The sequence below is a fragment of the Octopus bimaculoides genome, chromosome 3 (assembly GCF_046866305.1).
Source record: "Octopus bimaculoides isolate indiv1 chromosome 3, ASM4686630v1, whole genome shotgun sequence".
NCBI classification, from domain to species: Eukaryota; Metazoa; Mollusca; class Cephalopoda; order Octopoda; family Octopodidae; genus Octopus; species Octopus bimaculoides.
Genome location: NC_142930.1, coordinates 140,191,776 through 140,213,967, shown reverse-complemented (window position 1 = coordinate 140,213,967; position 22,192 = coordinate 140,191,776). Strand labels below are relative to the sequence as shown.

General features: G+C 35.4%; 2 protein-coding genes across 8 annotated transcripts in view; one reads left to right on the top strand and one right to left on the bottom strand.

The window, feature by feature from the left end:
- Positions 1–228: 228 nt before the first annotated feature.
- LOC106876729 (uncharacterized) lies at positions 229–20,510 on the top strand. Of its 2 annotated transcripts, XM_014925407.3 has the most exons (7): positions 229–1,506; positions 3,257–3,707; positions 5,746–5,815; positions 9,077–9,518; positions 11,503–11,764; positions 12,240–13,880; positions 16,616–20,510. In XM_014925407.3, the coding sequence occupies exons 1-7, from the start codon at positions 487–489 to the stop codon at positions 17,746–17,748; spliced, it is 5,019 nt and encodes a 1,672-aa protein (XP_014780893.2). In that variant the 5' UTR covers positions 229–486; the 3' UTR covers positions 17,749–20,510. The 2 variants fall into 2 exon arrangements, with proteins under 2 accessions (XP_014780893.2, XP_089205871.1); XM_089349745.1 differs by lacking the exons at positions 229–1,506; positions 3,257–3,707; positions 5,746–5,815 and adding an exon at positions 8,451–8,604 and having other exon boundaries at positions 16,616–17,782.
- LOC106876724 (uncharacterized) overlaps positions 17,928–22,192 on the bottom strand; it is a 66,232-nt gene continuing 61,967 nt past the window's right edge. For all 6 annotated transcript variants that reach the window (XM_014925397.3, XM_014925398.3, XM_089349746.1 and 3 more), the window contains exon 3: positions 17,928–21,716. In XM_014925397.3, the coding sequence (XP_014780883.1) occupies positions 21,496–21,716 (221 nt within the window). In that variant the 3' untranslated portion in view covers positions 17,928–21,495. The remainder of the gene's footprint in view (positions 21,717–22,192) is intronic.

Here is a 22,192-nt window from a genome sequence, read left to right as displayed (position 1 = left end):
GTCAAAGGCAATGAGCAATTAAAAATCAGCTGGCGAATTTTAAAATGGACCTAATAAATACCAGAAACATCTCTCAAATATGCTGAAAGTATTCTTTACGAATGAATAATTCTTATAAGCATTATTTATCAGTTGTCAAAATAAACTGTAAATGTATATAATCTACTTTACGATGGATTGATTTATCACCGAGCAAATACGAAACTATAGCGGCTGAAAATTGGTCTCTGACTTTTCGCAAAGTATTGTGGGATTGTCGTTTGTATTGTTCAACAGCGGGAAGTTTGTAAAAAAAAAAAATGTAAATTTTATTTATGAACTTTGCTCTCTTGAACTTGGAAATACTGGTCTTCTTTTTTCACTGAAAATTGTTTGTAAGTTAGTGCTTGTATAAAAAAACATATTACTTAAAATGGATATTGATGAATAAGATGTGTAAACAAACAGGAAATCTTTAACTTCGTGTTGGTTTAATTTTCTGTAGAAATGTATATCGATCGCCGTCAAAAATATCAAGTGGTTTTTCTTATTGATAAATCACTGAAAAATATTCGTCCTGCATCTAACAATAGTGAAAGAAGTCAACAGAAGAATTCCAGTCATAAATTTAGTGAGGTTTCGTCTCCGAAGTCTGGATCTCAGAACTGCTGTTGTCATCCACCGAAATCATATTCATGGAAATCCATATCTGTATCATCATTTCGTATTCTTTCTTATCTGTTTTCACAGATTCAACCTCACGTTATTTCAGATCACGACACCTCAAGCTCTGCTAATGATATCAGTTCAAATTTAAACAGTCGTTTAAGCGGTGCTGTTAATCATTTGGTCGGTAATAGTAACCAGTGTAACGATCCAAATGACTGTTCGGCCGAAAACTTAAAGGAACAGAGTCAACAGATCGTGTATTTGAAACGGAAACAGGCATCGCTCCAGTGGGGTTATAAATTTTTTGACTCTGGAAAACTCACCGGTAAGACTGAACATCACAAATTCAACGACTTCAAACTTAGACATTTCGAAGAATTCGAAAAAGAATTACAAAGAGAGTTCGAAGATGATGGTTCCAGCGCGCCGACCCAATCAGGGAGTAAAGTTGTTGACAGCAAGGTCAACAGTGGACATTCTTCCGAAAGGAGGAAGTCGAACAGTCCATCAGCAGCTGAATGTTTGAAAAGGACTTTATCCTATGCTGTCTACGACTTCCATTGGGAAAGTCCAGACATCACGTCTCCCGTCAGGAAGATCGGAAGGAGTAGTATTCGGTCTTCCAGAAAACACAGTGCCATTGTTTCAAGTGAGGTTTCTCCACACAACTTAGTCTTTCTTTTCCAGAAATGTCCGACATCTACAATGGAATTCAAAGACTTTGCTGCTAAACTTGTTGTTGATTCAGAAGTGTTTTTGGACTCGTTCATGCCTCCGGCTCTGTTTAGAGAATTTCGAGTTAATCGAAACCTATCACTTTATTGGGTTGACCAAGATTGGTTAAAGCATGAGGAAAAGGCAAGAAATTATTATTATTATTATTAATATTATTGTTGTTTGTTATTGTTTTTCTACTTTCCTCCAAGTTGACCCTGGATCTAGATATTAACCGATCGTACAGACCTGTAATTAAAGCTTATTTTGGTAAAATATATTTTTTCTGATTAACCCTCAGTCACACTTGATTGAGAAGGCCTGTAGGTAATTTTTCAGATTAACACCCGCACGATCTTCACTAGGGTTTTAGAGTTACGGTTAGGGGCGGAATTCCCTAACCCAAACCCTAAAACACTAACCCTGACCCTAACACCCTAGTGAAGATCGTGCGTGTGTTAATCTGAAAAATTACCGGCCTGTAATTAAAGGTCCCCAACTACTTAACCTCCGCTTATTTTTCAGGATTAGTATTTTTGTAAGGCAGTGTACATCATACCTGACACCATTACAAGATGGTCGGATCTGATTTCCAGTAGATTTGTCTACTATTCTTATCAGGTCAGGTGAAAACGAAGAGCCTAACTTCTTTGGCCCCTAAATGCTTTCTTCTGGTTCTATACAATCTCAGTTCAAATTCCGCTGTGGTCAGTTTTACCCTTCATCCCTCTTCCCTGGAGTTCATAAGATAAAGTACTACTCAAGTCCTGGGGTCGATGGTATCTTCTAACCCTAAATTGCTGGCCTTGTGCTGACTGGATTAAAATCTCTTAAAATGCTCAACTATTGTTTTTCATAAACCATTTATCTTAAGTTTTGTATCAATTATGATGTATAGGGAGAAATATATTGATTCTCAACCAGAGACCTCTTTCTACCACCTACCTCCCCCACACACAAACTCACACTTTTAAAAAAATAACTGGATGTATTATAACTTCAAATGTTAACGGTTTCTGTTAAGGCACAACAAATTTTTAAACGAGTACTTGACTAGAATTTGATTTGTCAACTGTTAATAACTTTCAATTCTTTAGACTTTCACTTGATTGAGTGACAAGGCTAACTTGAAGTAGGTAGAGGGGGCGTATACGTGTCACTCGGCTAGCTAGAAATAGCAGCCAAGTTACTCTCAGATCCATACTTAACCTCTTTAAAAAAGGGAGAAGGGCGTATTTAGTAGAGTAGTCCAAGATACACTATATCTAGAAAAAAATAGGTGAGACTAGTTCGTCTCACTTATTTTCAGTCTAGAAGCCCAATAACAAATCAACTTAGTTGTTTATGAAAGTAATCGATAATTGGAGAGTGAAAACCTTTTTTTTCTCTCTCTCTTTTTGCTTTTTACACTTTTCTGATTGAATACTTTTCCCTCTTTATTGTAGTCCGGTAAACTCCTTATCCAAGACCACCTCTGGTTCCATAATACAAACTTGAACTTTCAGATCACTCTGTCAAATATGATGCTTAGTTATTCATATTATTTTTTTTAATTAATCATGCATTATCTTGTAGCTTTGAGATTTTGATGATATGGTTATTTATTTTTAGAATAGCCTTGTGAATCAGATCTAGTTGGTTTGAACATAAAACAGGTACAATATTTGGTTTAAATGCAAAAGGGTTAATGTGATTTTAGGACCTTCCCTCAAAATTTCATGTTAATTTATGTTCCAAACTCTAAAGTTTGTTATTTTCAAAGTTAGTGGCAAAAACAGCAGTGCATTTCAAAAGAAATATAGCAACAAAGGGGTTAAGAGTTTGGTATGTGTATATGTGAAAGTTATAAATAACAGCAGTGTTCAATTTCTTTTAAATATCTTAATCTTTTTAGATCTCCAGCGAAATGGTAGATTCAATCAATATTGTATCTGAAGCTTTAACTCAACTAGGAGGAAAACTTATACCATTAGATGCCTTAGTAAATACTGGCAAAACATACTGGTCCTCTGTACACACAGTTACAAGGCAGATTGAGGAAAAGTCTTCTCTGACAAAAAATGAACATCCAAAACCAAGTGAACAGCCTGTAGGTTTCCAGAGTATGAGTGATACAGTTGGCAAGGAAGACACACCAAAAGTCAATGACCTCCCTCGTTCTCCAGATAGTATTGGTAATAAATGTTATGATCAACCATCAAGATGTGTCCTTCCTGTAACCTGCTTACTTGACTATTTCATCTCCAAGCCAAACAACTCTAGTGTTACACCAGTTAACAATTCCAGCCAAATTTGCAACCCAAGTAGCATATGCTCCATTCAGGCTAGATTAACTTATCACAAAGGTAAGCTTCTCACTTAAATATTATTGTTTGTTTTTACATTTATTTTCTTTCACAGTTGATAAAGTATTCTTGTTCCTTTTTGTATTTTGTTTCTACAGTTAACAAAATAAAGTTTTAGTTAAGAAAGGGGATAACTTAGTGGAAGATAATATTTACTTAGCAAAAGGTGGGTGGATGGCAGAATGTGTCAATCAGAGAGAAGAAAAATCTTGCTTTTATCTATTGTTTCATGCTGCCTGTGTAGTAAGAGATAGCAGTGGGCTTCTCCTCTCCACTTTGTCCGTTTCTCATCTCTCTGGCACCCTCTCCTGTTCATTGCACCTTGTCCATTCAATGAGAGATAGCATTGAACATATGCATATTCCACCACTGTCTCGATCACTCTACCTGTACCACCATCAAGGCACCTATGCATGAGGAACTGTTCTTATCTAATGCTTTTCACCATCCCCCCTCTTCACTTCCTCTTCTCAAGCCACTTACTATCACATCTTGCACCATCTCTCATCTTTTATTACCAGTCATCATGTGTCACTGTTAATGATCATCCTCCAAAATTTGTAGGTTGTACTTTTGTTAGAACTTTATTTCATTATATTATGTTGAAGTGGTTAGTGGAAGAAACAGTAGATTAAATGCCTTACATCTCTTTACATTCTAAGTTCAAATCTTGCTGGAGTCATTATAATCAACTGTACTCTTCCATAAAATGCCTGAGCTTGGACCAATGTTTAGCAATCATTATTTCCACAAACTTTTAAGATAGCGAGCTGGCAGATTCAGTGGCATTTTGTCTGTCTTTACTTTCTGAGTTCAAATTCTGCAGAGGTAAACTTTGCCTTTCATTCTTTGGGGCCAAGGAAATAAATACCAGTTGAACTGTTAATATAATCAACTGAACTCCTCCTCCCAAAATTGCTGGCCAAAAAATTTGAAACCAGTATTTCCATGAACTGTGGTCAGGCGAGATGTCAAAGGACCAAGGTGTCTGGTGCCTTGCTGTACTCAAGAAAACTCATACTCTGCAGCAGAAGTGTTAAGATCATTCCATCTGGTGGTGTAGAGCAGGGGTTTTCAAACTGTGGTCCGCGGACCACAGGGGGTCCGTAGACAGCAAATACTTTTTATGGGCAATTTGATTTTATATATGTTTTTTAATCGAAATCTTTTAATTGACAATAAACCTATTTGTTAAATACTGTTAAATAAATGTAAAAATATATGTTATTTTAAGCAAATATCTATGTATAAATTTCATAAGCGTTTATAAGGGGGTCCCTAAGGTAAAGCCTGAAATATAAAGGGGTCCGCAAGTCAAAAAGTTTGAAAACCCCTGGTGTAGAGCATTGATGATGGTGTTACGTAAAACCACTTGTGTGTTGTCATGTAAAAACGTCTGTGTGGCACCACGTAAAAGCATCCAGCCATAGAAACCAAGCCAAGTCAGACTGGAGTCTGTTGCAGCTTGCCAGCATGAACAATGGACATTAAATGATGATGATGTGATAACATATTAGCTTTAATATTAAATTTGTGTCCCATTATCAATATATTTCTTGCCATTATTAATAATGTAATGCCTTTTCATTTATTTACCTGTCTCTATCATACAAACTTCCTATTTTAAAGCGATCTAAATTAAAACCTTTCATCAAAATTTCCTAATAATTCATGTTCCAAACACTATCTCAATAATGAGAGTTATTTTACTAAATTCTTCATTATTTAAAAAATTGAAACACAGACAGAAATACGGTAACAAAAGGGGTAATAAACAAACAGCTATTTGCTATGCATTAACGATAATTGATGTTGAAAGAGAAGGCATTAAATTTCATTACTTTTATTAGATTCAATTTGATTTGATTGCCTGTGTTCAGTCCACTACTGGATGAAGACCTCAGCATGTTCTCTCCACAACCACTGTCTGATGTGGAGGTCATGAATCTGAACTTGAGATCATTACTCCTATTGTATAAAACTATTAAATTCTGAAGCTTTAAACTTTATCACTTTCGTCTTTCTTGCTGTCTTTCAGATGAACGAGTTCAAGATTTGTGCTCTCTGCTACTTGTACCTTCTAACAACTCTTTTAAGGAAACTTTAATGTAAGTAAGCTATTCTATGAATAATTATACTTCAGTGTATTTATTTATTTAATTTGTTTGACTTGCAGGCTAGAATTGTTTTCTAATTTATCTTTCTAAACTATCATTTAAGTGTTGTTTTTTTTAATTCTGTTTATACAAATAGAGGCAAGCAAACTAATACATCATGCATATAATTGTAACAAGATTTGAAATGAGATTTTAAACTATAGCCCAGCACCTTCAATCACAGATTTTAATGAAATTATATTACTTTCTACAAATGTAAAAAAAAATTCCTTGATTCAGCTTTCATGTATTTTAGTTTCACCATAGTTTTATGTAACAAGAAAAATCAATTCACTACATGAAGTCAATATTGCTAGTATTCCATCAAGCAAAGCCGAAAGCTACATTTCTGTTGATAAAGTCATTCAAAGTTATTTCCCCTTTTTTTTTTAATACTTAGTTCTCTATTCAGCATTATAGTGATTTTTTTTTTTTTTCTGGCAGCGAATAAAGCTTATTTTATTTTATTCCTTACAAATCAGTGTCTCTTCGAAATTGAACGATCAGTTAATCTTATTTCTTAACACTTCTTTAAGTTTTTATAAACACTTCTGAGCACTTATTTGTTTTAACATGGAATTTTAAGCCCATCTCTTCTTTATGACTTTTTTAAAGACAGTCTTCTTCAGATTTTCAAATTTTGAATCTGCTACAATAAATTAAACACTATAAAAGAGGTTTTCTTTCAAGAGAAAGTTAATAGTATTAAGATATCTTGATCCAATGTGGTATGGTTGTATTATATACTAGCAAAGATACCCGGCGTTGCTCAGAGTTAAAATGGCATAGTTTTTTTCTATTGTTTTACTTGTTTCGGTCGTGTGGCTGCGTCCATGCTGGAGCACCGTCTTTCGTCGAAGAAATCGACCCCAGGATTTATTCTTTGTAAGCCTAGTACTTATTTCATCAGTGTGTTTTGCCAAACGGCTATGTAGCCCATCAAGTGACTTGTACTTGTAATTCAAATAGTTTGATTTTGTCCTGTTTTGTGTCATACTGGTTCTGAGAATTACATTAAGGGTACATATATCTATGATATGACTGCTTGCCCACTTACACATTAATTCAAGAGCAGGTTATTCAGTTGGTCCAACAAATGAATCCTCTTTGTCAAAGGACAAAGATCAACCACCTCCACACACATTATCAGGTGTTTCATTAGTACCAGGCTCGATTTGAACTAGAAACCTTTATTTCTAAACTAAAAGTAAGAATGGCATCAACCACCAGAGTACTGATCCATCATCATCATCATACGTCTGCCTTCCATGCTGGCATGGGTTGGTCAGTGTCACAGAAGCTGACTAGACAAGACTGCACTAGACCTCTGCGTCTGTTTTGGCATGGTTTGTATGGTCGAATGCCCTTCCGAATATCAACCACTTTACAGCACTGGTGGGGATCACCAAGTAACTTGCAAGACAAAGAATCTTTGAGGAGGTGATCTTGTATCAGATGATGAAAGGTTAAAGTGTGTTCCATGTACTTTAGAAATAAAGGTTCCTAGTTTGAATCCAGTCAGGAATATAACTGATTATGATGAGATCAAACCAATTGAAATGTAATTGCAAATATCAAAATACGTTGGACCTTTAAAGAATAGAGTGATTTGAAAAATTATAATCCTTTGAAATTTTCTTGATAAAAGTTCTTTTTGTTAGTGATGTTGCCTTATTTTAGTGACAGAGATTGTTTTTAGTTGAATTTTCTTCTAGCACAATGACTAATGTGATTTAGATATGTTTTTGATGTCATTAAACATTATTGCAATATGAGCTGTTAGGTGGCAGACGTAATGGAGATTTCACAGGTATGATAGATCTCTGCTACAGATAAAATGTCTGAAGAATGGGAGTGTGTCATCTGCATATATTTGTATTGGTTTATGGTTATTGATGAAGGGTGAGATGGAAAATGAACAGATTGATGCACAAGAAGATATGGTCCAGCTTGTGTAGTTATTTTGGATCCATGTGGTTAGTTTTGGGCATGTGCTTTAGGAAAAGGTCTGACCTGGATGCTTTTATGTGATGTTTTGTCAAAGGCTTTTGTTAGGAGTGGCTGTGTGGTAAGTAGCTAGCTTATCAACCACATGGTCCCGGGTTCAGTCCCACTGCGTGGCATCTTGGGCAAGTGTCTTCTACTATAGCCTCGGGCCGACCAAAGCCTTGTGAGTGGATTTGGTAGACGGAAACTGAAAGAAGCCCGTCGTATATATGTATATATATATATATATATGTATGTGTGTGTTTGTCCCCCCTATCATCGCTTGACAACCGATGTTGGTGTGTTTATGTCCCCGTAACTTAGCGGTTCGGCAAAAGAGATCGATAGAATAAGTACTAGGCTTCGAAAGAATAAGTCCTGGGGTCGGTTTGCTCGACTAAAAGCGGTGCTCCAGCATGGCCACAGTCAAAAGACTGAAACAAGTAAGAGTAAGAGTATGTATTTCAATCATTTTGTTTTGTAGATTACCAATTAATTTTAGTATCTTTGAATAGACTGTTAGTGACTTCAAAAGAAAAAGTTTTCAAGATTTGTAAGGATGATAGCACAATAATTAACAAGGTCTGAATGCTTTTCTTTCTTCTGGGTGAAACAAGATGGAAATAGAAAAGATTAGAATATGAATTAGTTCTGGACTGCATTGAGGATAATAATGAGCTCGCTGCTATGGCTTATAACAGACCTGGGCAACCTTTTCCGAGAAATTAGTTGCATGAGACATGGCTCACCATAAGGTAGGCTGTACTATTAAAAGAATTCAAGGTAATTTTTCACTTGATATACTATTCAGAAAGTTCTGGCTTATAGTAAGTAGGAAGGAAGATTGTCCAATATTACCAGATTACCAGTCCATACTTTCATAACAGCCTTATATAGTTGATTCTATATAAGTGATGCAGCACAATTTTGTCAGTGAACAGGTCGCGGTCTCAAAGCGACGAAAATATTTTGACAAATTAAATTTAAATGTTGAAGTGAATCTGACGGCTTTTGTGTATTATTTCAAATGGCTTATAAACACCTTCCACGCTGCAATTGTTTTCGTTCCAGCACATGATCTCAGATCAGGTCACTTGCTATGCAAGTACATCTCCGTAAATCTATATATTTTATCTAATCTGAAATGTTTGAGTAGGATTTTTTTTCTTTTGAATTCTTAATTTATTATTCCTATAAAACCTTTTTTTTTTTTTTTTTTTTTTGCAGTAGAAATAACTCAACAGATCATGATTGTGGTGTCAACAAAAATCTTGTGTCTTTCATGGGCAAACACAGCTTAGATAAAATAATGTCTCCTTTTGAATTTGTCGTTGAAAATCCTGAGAAACTGCCATCCAATTCTTCAGCTTCCACTTCTAAAAATAAGTTTTTAACTCGATCTACACAACATCCATTATCATTACAAATGGAAATATATGGTTATCTCGAAACTTCTGATCTCAACAACTGCTCCGATCATGTGTTTTTCTGTACACCACTTCCAGAACATTCAACCTCATATCCAACCAGTTCTACTCACATTAAGCAATCTCTAAGAACAGTACACAAAGGAACTTCATCAAAGAAAAACATCAAAGAAAGAGCATCCTCAAAAATAGCCATGTTCCAGAATTTACTCCTCAGTTTGACTAAAACCAATTTACATTTGGTATGGCATCATAATAATAATATTTATTCTTTGCTTATAGCTCATGACCCTGAAGTTTGTCAATATTAATTCTGTGTACAAGGTAGCGAGCTGGCAGAAACATTAGCATGGCGGGCGAAATACTTAGCAGTATTTCATCTGCCGCTACGTTCTGAGTTCAAATTCCGCTGAGGTCAAGTTTGCCTTCCATCCTTTGGGGGTCGATTAAATAAGTACCAGTTACACACTGGGATCAATATAATCTGCCAGCTCGCCGCCTTATTTATTATTTCTATTAACTCGTTCACTTTCAGGTATAACCAACACAACCATTTATATCTAACTTCCATAGATTCTTTTCTCTGTCAATTATGTTGTACCCTTTTTTTTTAACTCTCATTTCATAGTGACTACTTCTTCCTGTGGATTGATGTAGTATGTGTATGTTTTGTATATTTTTTTGTTTGTTTTTCATCATCATCATCATCACCTGATTTCCTATGCTTGCATGGGTTGGACAGGTCTTATCCAGCCAGGTCTCTTGTTACCTGTTGCAATTCCTTGTCATCTTATTCACAAGGTTTGACATCCTGAGGTCATCTTTTGCCACTCCATCTCAAGCTCCTACCTGGATTGCCTGACACCTCTTTGCTCAGTTGTCATCCTTCCTACTACATGTCCATGCCAATACATTCTTCTTCCTTACATACTACAGCTGATTCCGATACATAGTTTCTTTCTCATCTCATCTGTTCCAGCGTTCATGCACTCTAACATTACACATCTGAACAAGTATTTTACTAACTTTGTCCATATTAACAGTTATTTCATAATTTGAACCCCAATATAAACCCGCCTATATTTGTTCTGATTCTTCCAATAAACGTCCATGTAGTTGATTTCTCCTTGAAAAACAGCATCACCAGAATAATGAGGATAACTTCATAAATTAGCTCAGTTACTATAAAATACAACACTAATAGAAATTAATATACATAGTGATATATAGATGTCTGTACTTGCCGTTGCCGCTGCCGCCTGTTTAATACAGTCTTTAAAATAAACCATTCCCAATATGTTTATTCCCAGTTGTTGCATTCCTGAGTGAGCAAGAACAAGGGACATCATTCAATGTTTCTTATTAAGGGGAATTAATTCATTTTCTCTTACTTTCGTAGGTACGAAGCTTACTAACTGAAGCTACTATTTAATCTTCAGTTAACTCAATTGCTTGTGGAAATTCTCAAAAAAATTTTTAAAAAGAAAACAGAAACTGAATTTAATTTATAAGGTTTATATAATTCTTCTAATCTTGATTCTAGTTCATTTCAAAATGGAATTGAAAACATATTACTACACTGTATATCAAGTGACAACCAACTGAAAGAAGCCCGTTGTATATATTTATATGTGTGTGTTTGTCCCCCCAACATCGCTTGACAACCGATGCTGGTGTGTTTACGTCCCTGTAATTTAACGGTTCGGCAAAAAGAGACCGATAGAATAAGTACTAGGCTTACAAAGAATAAGTCCTGGGGTTGATTTGCTCGACTAAAAAGGCGGTGCCGCAGCCAAATGACTGAAACAAGTAAAAGAATAAAAGAATGAAAATCACATTTTCACAGAAAATGTATCACAAATGTCACAGCAAGAAAGCTTGTACTGTAGAAGTCAAGAATGGTAAATATTCTGCCATTGCCTAATGAACCAGCAGAAGGACCTAGAGTCCACATGGGATAAATAGTGAGTGGAAATGTCAATTCCACATTGAAATTTAGCCTAACCAGAGACCTGAAAGTGTAATCCCCTTTCTGTGACCTTGAAACAATCCAAACCAAGGGACATTTATTGGTTTACCTGTTATTGGATTCTTTTTGTTATTTGTGCGATTTCAGAAATATACTATGAATGTGTGACATTGCATAAAAAAGTGAAAATATTTTATATAAACACACGTTTACACTTAGAGTCACATCTTACTTAATTCCTTCTTGTTGAATTTCAGATGGTACAACTTAAAATCGATGAGGAAGCTGCACCCTATATAGGTGTCCTAGAACCTATCACTATCAATCTTGCTGCTGTGACAATTCTTCCAATGGGCCTCAATAGACAACTGAAAGAGCTTTTCCCTGTTTTTCCAGTTTATGGACATTGTTCTAATTCAGAAATTTCTAGTGCTTGTGATTTTGACAAACTAGATTCTGTTTTACAGCAATATTCCACCAAGATAATACATTCTAAACATTTCACCAAGGATCAATCAGGTAAATTAAGTTTCCGCTTCAATTTCTCCTTGTTTCCACATGGTATTGTTATCTTGTCTGCACATGATATTGTTATGTATGAGAGAGTGGGGAAAGACAGAAGTGAAAAAGATTTTAATAGATCTCTAGGTTAACGAACCCCTGACAACTGTTGATTGCTACTGAGAACTGTTAAAACTTGTATTCAATTCAACTTACTTAATTTAACAATAATAAGTTAGTCCTATTCATCAATCATTAATTGGTTTCTGTTACTATATCAACTCTCCTTTAATTGATCTGCTTCTATTAATCCCTTCTAATGAATAGTTACTGTAACGACAACTATCAGATAACACTTGCCTAAACCATGCAAATGTCTAAATTTGCATAACTATACAACACATGATAACATGGAAAGTAGAGCTTAGATTTTTTTTTTTTATCGTTCAATATTGCTCAAATATTTTTTTTTTTTTTTTTTTTTTTCTCACAGATAAAACCTTACCAGAAGCACTGTCTTCTCATACTGTATTTGATTCTTCTATTTTAAACAAATGGACAATTCCTAATGCAGAAAATCCTGAAATGACAAAAATGTCTAAATTATTCTGTAAAAAACAGCTCCATACAAAGGAAATAGAATTGTTGAAGAAACTGAAACAGTTATATCGTAAAGCTAACAGCCCTTCTAGATTGGTAGACAAGGGATTATTAGTTGATGAAAAACCCTCAAAACCTGATACAAACCAAGCAACTGAAAGCTTTTCTCAGAAGGCTGACAATCTGAAACCTTGTCTCCTGAAAAAACTCCGTAGTTTTACTCTTGGTCCAACTCGAGCAGAAATGATTCTCTACAAAAGCATGGCAGTTGCTGAAGAGTTAAGTAAAGCTGAAAGTGAAGAACCAGTTTCGTGTATGCAACAGAATGAAGATTCCAAGCAGATTCTTAATGAAGTTAACACACTTGTTAAGTGTATTACTAATAATAACGATCTAATTGACTTTGTTAATCAGTCTTATGCAACATCCCTCCAAGAGAAATTGGATCCTTGGAAGCAGATCTATCAAGTTGTAAATGTAGTCCTTAATTATATAAAACCTCACAATACAGACAATCCAGAAACAGAAACCAAGAAATTTTTGGTGGAACACTTGTATGTTTCTTGTTCTGATCTGCGTCATAAATACAAAAATCCCGAATTAGAGAAAGAGACCAAAATACAAGAATATAAACTTCAGATTATTCTTCGAATGGAAATTCAGTGCCTTCAATTAGTATCTGATAAAACTGAAACTCTTGACACAAAAGACGATGCTCACTCTACGGAATCCTGCGTAGAAGATGTAGTTACAATGTTACGAACATTGTCTTTCATTTCAGATCTCACTTTATTGCCTTTCTTTCTCAGAGACGTGTTACTCAAGAATTACAGCCACTCAATGCCACAGGTTGTAGCTAATATATATGATGAACTGATGCAGCCAGTGCCCAGTGTCCTGGCTGATGTTATGTCACCCGAGTCAGATGCACCTTCAACGCTTTGTCCTTCTGTGAGTAGCTTTACTGTCGATGAATCTCTGAGAGAGTTTTTACCCAATGCAGTCCTGCAAACACAAACCAAGAAATCTAAAACCAAGCAGGTGTTGCCAGGTCTTGGGGAAAGACTCAATCGGCAGATCATTGTCGGTAAGAAATCTAATGCACAGGCAGTAAAGAAACGTCTTTCTAAATCGAAATCTAGTTCTTCGGATAAGAAAAGGACTGGTGCTGCTAGTAGTACTAAAGACACTGTTAGGGCCAGGCGTAGCCTCTTCACAAGTGATAGCAGGAAGTTAGAGAGACACCGTTCGTTTGCTGTGACAGAGAGAGAGAAGTCCCATGCTCATCGGAGGCATAGACATCACAAAGATTCAGTGAAAAGCAAAAGGAGAAAAACAGTTGTTGCCGAGACTCCTGCACATAAACAGGTGTCCCAGGTAATGCGGCGTTGGCACCTACTGCAGAGCAGACTGACAGAGCCACTTGAAGTATTGGCAAAAGGTCAATCAAACACTGACCACAATTTACCTTTGGAACCAAAGTCTTCTAGACTTGTAATTGAAGAGTCACCCTTGAAAGAGATAGAAAGCTCAAGTAAGTACATCACTTATTTATTTGTTTTGTGAATTTTTTGTTTAGATTTTGATTTCCATAAATATTCTTCATGAGAAATCCGTTGTGGTAATTATTCAGCTACGAGTTCAAATCTTGCCTTGGTCAACTTTGCCTTTCCTCCTTCCAAGGTTGATAAAGAACCAGTCGAAGGCTGTGGAGTGACTGAATTCTTACAGCTTTTGGTGGGGTACCTTTGGAACAAATGTTTTGACTCTTAAGCTTTCTGAGTTCAAATCCTGTCATGGACTATATGTTTACTTACCCTGTTGCCCAGTTTAACACCACTATCACATGGCACTTTGGATGTCTTTAACAGAGATTTACTTCCAGTTACCGACTTGGGATCTTGTTCAAAACGGGGGCACCAGTTTTCATTTATGTTTTATGTAGTGTTTTTGGTACCGAAAGACTTTCAAACTTCGTATACTTATCTATTTTGTGTGATAGAACAGAAAAAAATTTTTGTATTCGGATTTATTTCATGTAAAAAGTTGTCTTATTTCGATAATTTCAACCAATCACTGACAAGTATTCAGCTGTTTATACTTACTCCTTTGGCACTTTAAGCGGTGTAAAGCGTATTTAATCTCCATTACTTCTGACATTTTTCAGAGGCAACACACGTGTGTTCGTTTTCCCTAACCCTAACCTTAACCGACTTGCTCCTTCCCTCAAAAACCATGCCTTGTGCCTATTATAGAAAGGTTTATTAGCTACTGCCAATATGCTTCAGCCATTTTTTGACAAGGAAATAATAATTTTATCACCGCTGCGAATCGTTTGTTTACGTAGTCAGCACTTAATTTTTACGGCTGAATGGACGTCAGTCATTGGTTGAAATTACAGAAATACGACAACTTTAACATGAAATAACTTGTGATGTATGTTTTTTTGTTAAGAAGACTAAGAGAAAAAGATGTTTTATATGACACATTCTACCAGTGTCCAAAGTTTCAAAGTGTTTCATTAAGAAAATACTGGTGCCCCCGTTTTGAACAAGATCCCCGACTTGAAATGATTTATTCTTTAAATTCTCTTTAGACCAGTGTACATTGTTGTGCATTTACTTAAGAACTCATTAAATACTTCAGTTGATGTAACAAAGTTATCTCCCATGCCATGCCACAAACCTGAAAGTAATGTTTCGCTGAGCATTTCAATGCTACACGCACTAAACATGTTTACACTAACTTTACTCTGATTCTAGAGTAATAATATCTCATGGCAATTAAGCGATTCCCTCATTGCTAAAGGAAGGACACATTAGATAGCCTAGTTTTAGATACATAATAATGTCTGGTAGAAATTAAAAGGGTGAGATAGTCATAGTTGGAATGCCTTTCATTGTAGAACTTACTCATTCTTGGATTGAACTGGGTTCTTAACAACTTCAGATGCACCACATCTGAAGTTGTTAATAATAATAATCTTTTCTACTCTAGGCACAAGGCCTGAAATTTTGAGGGGAGGGGGCCAGTCGATTAGATCAAGCCCAGTACACAGCTAGTACTTAATTTATTGACCCCAAAAAGATGAAAGGCAAAGTTGACCTTGGCGGAATTTGAACTCAGAACGTAAAGACAGATGAAATACCGCAAAGCATTTCGCCGGCAATTCAGCCATCGTAAAAACATAGCTCCTTATAGATTGTATTCTACACAGCTATAAGAATGGATTACGTTAGAGATTTTCAGAATATTATTTTGAAATTAAATGTTGTGACACATCTTAGATTACTATATTTTTGAACCACTGATTGTAAGTTCAAACTTTAGGACCACTTTCACTTCAGAATTCAGTCATATCTTTAATAATGGTTTCTTGGCCTAGTGCAATTGACCCAGCTTCAGCACTTGTTTTATAATCAAAATGATGAAACCATAAGTTGACTTCACATCAGTTTAGAACTTTAGAAGCTTAAATTCAGTTAAGGCATTCAGTTCATGTCTGTAAGCAGATGTTCTCTGCTTCGTCACTGAAGGAAGCAGCAAACATTATCATCAGATGATTGTAAGCAAGAGGCTGAGTTATAATTCCTGTCATATGTAAATCACTACTTAGTAAACCATTTGTTTTGTTTTAGTCTCCGTTTTATTTTTGTATAAATTAGGATTTCCAAAAGTGATTTACCTATGAAATGGTTAATATAATGTTTTTGTATTTTTTATTGTTATTATTATTATAAACATTAAAATGCCAGCAAAATGCTTAGCAGCATTTCATCTGTCTTTATGTTCTGAGCTCAAATTCTGCCAAGGTCGACTTTGCCTTTCATCTTTTTGGGGTCGATAAATTAAGTACTAGCTGTGTACTGGGCTTGATCAAATTGACTGGCCCCCCTCCTCCAAAAATTTCAGGTCTTGTGCCTAGAGTAGAAAAGATTATTATTAAGGTGGTAAGCTGACATAATCGTTAGCACACCCAGCAAAATGCTTAGTGGTATTTTGTCCACATTCACATTCTGTGTTCAAATTCCACCAATGTTGACTTTACCTTTCATTCTCTTTGGGGGTCGATGTAATCAGCTCAAACCTTTAGGCCTTGTGCCTATAGTAGAAAGGATTATTATTATTCCTTCATCCTTTCAAGAATGCTAAGTACCAGTTGAGCACTGGTGTCAATCCAATCAACTGGTCCCCTTTCCCACTGAAATTTCAGCCCTTATTTTGCCTATTAGCAGAATATATTATTATTATTTTTTTTTTCTATTTCAGAACTATCAAGTTCAGAGTGTAACCACAAAACAAAAGTTTTGATCCGAAAAGGTTTCTATGGCTTAAGTCGAAATCGCTTACAATCCAGAAATTTTGCAAAGTATATGGGACTGGCTGACCGTATTGCTGGGCGCCATGACCGCTATGCCAAATTGACTACTACTACTTCTTCTTTCACAGAAAACAATGCAAGCAGCCAATCACCACTGGATCAACCCAATACATTTGCTCTCTCTCAACTTATGGGGTTCCCGTCACCTAGTACTCCCAAATTTGACAACACTTCTATTACATCAAACTATACACCAAATCCCAAAAGTGAAGCTTTTCCTTTTAGTAGAAGCCCAGTAATCCGAAAACGTTCTTTAGACAAGCCACTTGTTAAACAAGCTCTTTTTACAACTCCAGAAAAAACATCAATGCAATCATCAACATCATCATCAGTATCTACAGCTCACTGTAGTGGTGATAAACAATTAAAATCAAATAAGTTAGCACTTGAGAAAAGCGAGAGTAGCATATTTAAAACGCCTACAAAACAAGCCCCTCATTGTTTAAAAACTCCTGAAAAGTCTGTAGTTACTCCAGAAAATAAACAGTTAAATAACTTCAATGAATCCAAAGTGATTGAAAATGTAAGTATTGTTACTCAAAACAAATCTTGCATAAATAGTATGTCACATGAGTCACAAAGATTCGTTGCAACTTCAGGAACTCTTAAAAGAACTCCAGTCAAAAGACAGAACAACGGTGTGCATGAAACTAGTAGTGTCATTTCACAACCAAAATCTAATGCTGTTTCTGGTGAGGAAGATGCTTCTCATAGAAACAGTGTCTCCACATCATTAAATTTACCAACAAAAGTTTTACAGACTCCTTCTACACCAGATTCTTTAGATAGGTGGAAACGTAAAAAGTACTATTATTGCAACAGAGAGAAATCGTCTAACATTTGTCTTTCATCTGCAGTTCCCAATCAAGGTGTTGCAGATAAGTCAAACAGGTGTTTACGTCTGGACACTGATTATGAAACTTTTCTCAATCTACTTGGTAATAAGCATTCAAAACGGAAAGCTGGAGTTGATTCTAATGTTGCAGGTTTCTCAAATAAGAGAAGAAGATATAACAACTAAAGTCTTCAAACTGTTTCATTTAAATTTCATAAAATGAATTAAAATATATCGGAAGTTTACTTACTTGTACATAAGTTAGTTTAAAATTTTTTTTTTTTTTTTTTAAGTAGCTTCCAACAAAAATTTCATTAAAGTTTTAAAATGTAAAATTAATATATTATTAAAAAAAAAAGTAAAAGAATTATTTTGAGTTAAGTTTTATTGTTCATGCCATTACTTTAACCCTTTTGTTACCAACCCGGCCATAGCCAGCCGAAAAATTTTTTGGTTCATGAGACCAACCCGGCCGTAGCCGGCCGAGAGTACCCATTGTTATTTAAATGTATATTTGAACCCAAATCTCGTTACTACATTCGTTAAAACACCTGATTTCACTTTGCAAACAGTTGAGTTATTGTCTCCGACATTGTTTAGCGTGATATTTGAATTCAGTGAATTTTGGAAGATTTTTTTCCACATTTCTTGCGGCAGTGATTCCGAATTTGAAGGTTTTTCAACAGAAGAAATGGAGATAATTGAAGAAAAGAATGAATGAGCTACAAAAGCACGTGGTGAACGATAATGAATCGCGAAACTGAAAGCAGGAAAACCTTTAGACTTCTTTTTCTTATTTTTTCCAGCATGCTTGTTTGAAATGATTACTGCGGAAACAAACCGTTTCCTGCAACTGTAGATGAAATATGGGCATTTTTTGCCATAAATATTATTATGGGTATTAGACAGTTACCCAGAATAACAAATTACTGGAGCGATCAGGAACCTTTTGGCGATGAATATATTTCCAGTAAGCTGAACCAATATTTACATGTGAGAGACACTAACAGTACCCCAGTACCGTGGAGAACTTTGAAACAAAAATTATGCAATAGAATTGATTAAAAACCCTTTCTTTAATTATGCTCCAAATATCACATTAATATGTTGATAAATAAAAAAAAGTTACAGGTGTTTAATGAGACTAGTCTAAATTCATGATTATTTTAGAATTTAATTGAAACTCATGAGGGGTGTATTTTGGTCAGAAATATAGTAACGAAAGGGTTAACATTATCTTGGTCAATTATAATAGATTGCAGCCAACATTAATTAATCCATCTTCTAGTGAGTGAGTGTTTTTAATAAAATAAACAGGTCATTTTTCTGAAGATTTATGTTTCTGGGAGAACGGCAAAGGAAAAGTGCTAAATATATATGCAAAGGAGAAAACTATTGGTTGTAGTTGTGTGATGTGAATGAATGGAAGAAGTGGTGAGGTTATATATATATAATGAATTATTGTATACAGTGCTCCAGTGCACTACAACTCATCAGAATAAGTAACCAAAACTGCCTGAACAGTATGTAGAATGCACAGGAAGTGAACCATGAATAAGTACAAAGGAAAAAAAACGGGGGTGGGGGGTATCAGGCAAAATTTGACAAAATTTCAGGAAGCATAGAAGTTGTGAAGGATGTCGTGTCCCGACAGCTAAGCAGCTAGTGCTTTATACATGGCACTATTTACCAGTGCTTTTTATAAGGCACCAATACTTTTTCTGTGGCACTTTGTTTTAGGATCTCAATTCTGGGTCTTCTTCAGTACAGCGATGTGCCATGTACCTGTCCCTCCGTCATCTCTGTAAGGTTCAGTGTCTTGGAATTGGCCTTCAATACTTCGTCCCGTGTCTTCCTGGGTCTCCCTCTTCCACAACTTACTCCACTTTTACGAAGTTGATTAAATAACAAAAGTACTCATCTAGGATTAAGGATTATGGATTGGTGGAAATAAGCTAAGAAGCTTGCTTCCCAACCACATGGTTCTGAGTTCAGTCCCACTGCATGGCACCTTGTGCTAGTGTCTTCTACTGTAAACCCTGGGCAGACCAAAGCCTTGTGAGTGGATTTGGTAGACGAAAACTAAAAGAAGCCCATCATATATATATATTTGTATGTATGTGTGTTTGTCCCCCCACCATTGCTTGACAACTGATGTTGGTGTGTTTACGTCCCCCATAACTTAGCAGTTTGGCAAAAGAAACTGATAGAATAAGTTGACATGCTGAGACCCCCTTCGGTCATGACTGACCATGGGATTGCACCTAGAAGGTTACCCTCCCAGGCAAGGTTGTTTATGGAAGACCAGTTTACAAAGAACAAGTCCTGGGGTCAATTTATTCAACTAGAGATGGTGCTCCAGCATGGCCACAGTCAAATGACTGAAGCAAGTAAAAGAGTAAAGATGCCGAACCATATTTGTTTTGACTCTATGTTCTAACGGTAATATTTGCGATGACACTAGTTCAACAAGTAGTATCAGCCCTGAAGAGACAGCTTTCCTATTAGACAACATCAGTGTCATGGACACGGCAGATTTGCTTACACTGCTAATCTTAGAAAAACAAAAATGCCTAAGCCTGCAAATACTTGTTAAACCACGACTGTCATGGAAACACATTGTTTTGAATTAATCATTGCATTATCTTAGCTGCTAGACAAAGTTCAGAGAGCTTACTACCTTGTTCAAAAGAAAAGACCTCTTCTCCAGAGTGGCAGACGGATTGTATGATGCTTGTGTATGAAGAGCTACGCTGCATGGCAGTGAAACATGGGTTCTGACTACAAAGGTTTGAAAGAAATGAAAAGCTTATAAAAATTTTTAGAAAAACGTTTTTCAGATCTCAGCTGACATTTATAATTATCAAAAGATACAAAAAAAACGAAAAAAATAGTTCCAATTTGAAACAGAACTTATATATATTTTTTGTTTATATATCATATATATTCATACGATATATGCTTATATATCATCTCTTAAGTAGGTCCTTTTTATATACGGTGCTTTTCAACTAACGCAACACACTAGAGTTCTCTCCCATCGATCGAAAGCCTAAATGCACAGACCCGATGGGAGAGAACTCGTGTGTTGTGTTACTTTACAAATACCCTGTATTGTCTGTATATATTATATTATATACATATAAGAGGGATGACCACTAAGTGGACATCTCTTTTGCTAGAAGTTGACCACTAAGAAAAGATTGTTCGTAAGTGGTTTACTTCTAGCAAAAAGGATGTCCACTTAGTGGTTATCTCTCATATGTATGTAATATAATTTTTCTGAATCTTCAGATTTATTTCAATTTGCTAGGCCACTGATTTTAAATTGATATTAATCAAATTAATATTCAATTTTTCACCCTTATTATTTAAATTATATATACCGTAAATCCTCGAGTATAGTCCGCCTTTGAGTATAATACACAGGGGATTTTTAGGGGGCTGTACCTCTGAAAAACCTAAACCTTGTGTATAATACGCATACGGTAACATCCTTTATTATTATTGTATATATAACATAATGCAAACGTGTAGCTTTTTTATACACTTTGTTGTTTGTAGAAAATAAAGAAATAACAGTAATAACGTCAGTGAAAAATAAATATTAAGTAAATTGCCTTTACATATTTATCACTTAGAAAATATTTTTCACTTTTAACATCATATAACCTTTAAATTTTGGGGAAAAAGTGTGGATTATACTCGAGGATTTACTGTATATACTTTATGTATTGATATATATTATACTTTATATATTAATATATTATATTTGATATATATATATATATATATATATATATATATATACATGGAATGATAGATCAAATTATCATAGGTTAGTCCATGATTGTAATTTACCACCATCTCTGCCAGCTTGATCACACATTCACATAAACAAAAGATGTCCCATTGAACAGCCTCTCAGAGGAATCACACCCATTGCTTTTCAGATGCTGCTACTGTGTCTTTGATCATTCGTTTTAGTTCATTATATCTTGTATTTGGTGGATACTGCTTGGAAGCTTCATAATCCTTTTTCAACCTTTCAATTATATGCTTCATGTTCCTGAAAGCCTTCTGGTAGTTTGACAAAATGTTCCTTGTGTCTTCTATGCCATTCTTCAGCATTGTCTTGTCTAATTTTTTCACCTCTGCAAAAAGCAAAGAGAAAAAAAAAGAAGTTTTAAATTTATCATGCAAATTAAAAACATTGTATTAAAAACTAATGAATATTACACTGTGTAGCACTGTTTTTCTCCTTGGATAGTAACTGTTATTTCCTATTTGCTTACTCCTAGAAAGTAAGAAAAATGGTTAATATTTCCTTCAAACTTTTCTTTTGTCACATTTATTAAAACCCCTAAGAATCCCCCTCAACACATCGCTGTGGTACTTCCCCACTTTTCCTGCTCGTGATCAGAGATGCACATACTGTTAGCCACTAAGGGACATGATTAAGTCCTACAACTGACAAGCAAATTTGTGGTATTCAGCAGAATATTTGTTATAACAATATTTCTGCTTCAGCAACGCAGTCCTCAATCAGTCTGAAATGTAATGGGAAAATAGATCAGTTCACAGACACGCACACAATTACATACATGGGCATAATCACAGATGCACATAC

Excerpts from the sequence above, each read along its gene's own strand:
- LOC106876729 (XM_014925407.3), top strand. The coding sequence starts at position 487 with ATGTATATCGATCGCCGTCAAAAATATCAAGTGGTTTTTCTTATTGAT. Across the intron at positions 5,816-9,076 it reads TCTTTTAAGGAAACTTTAAT|TAGAAATAACTCAACAGATC; the intron begins GTAAGTAAGCTA and ends TTTTTTTTGCAG. Across the intron at positions 11,765-12,239 it reads TTTCACCAAGGATCAATCAG|ATAAAACCTTACCAGAAGCA; the intron begins GTAAATTAAGTT and ends TTTTTCTCACAG.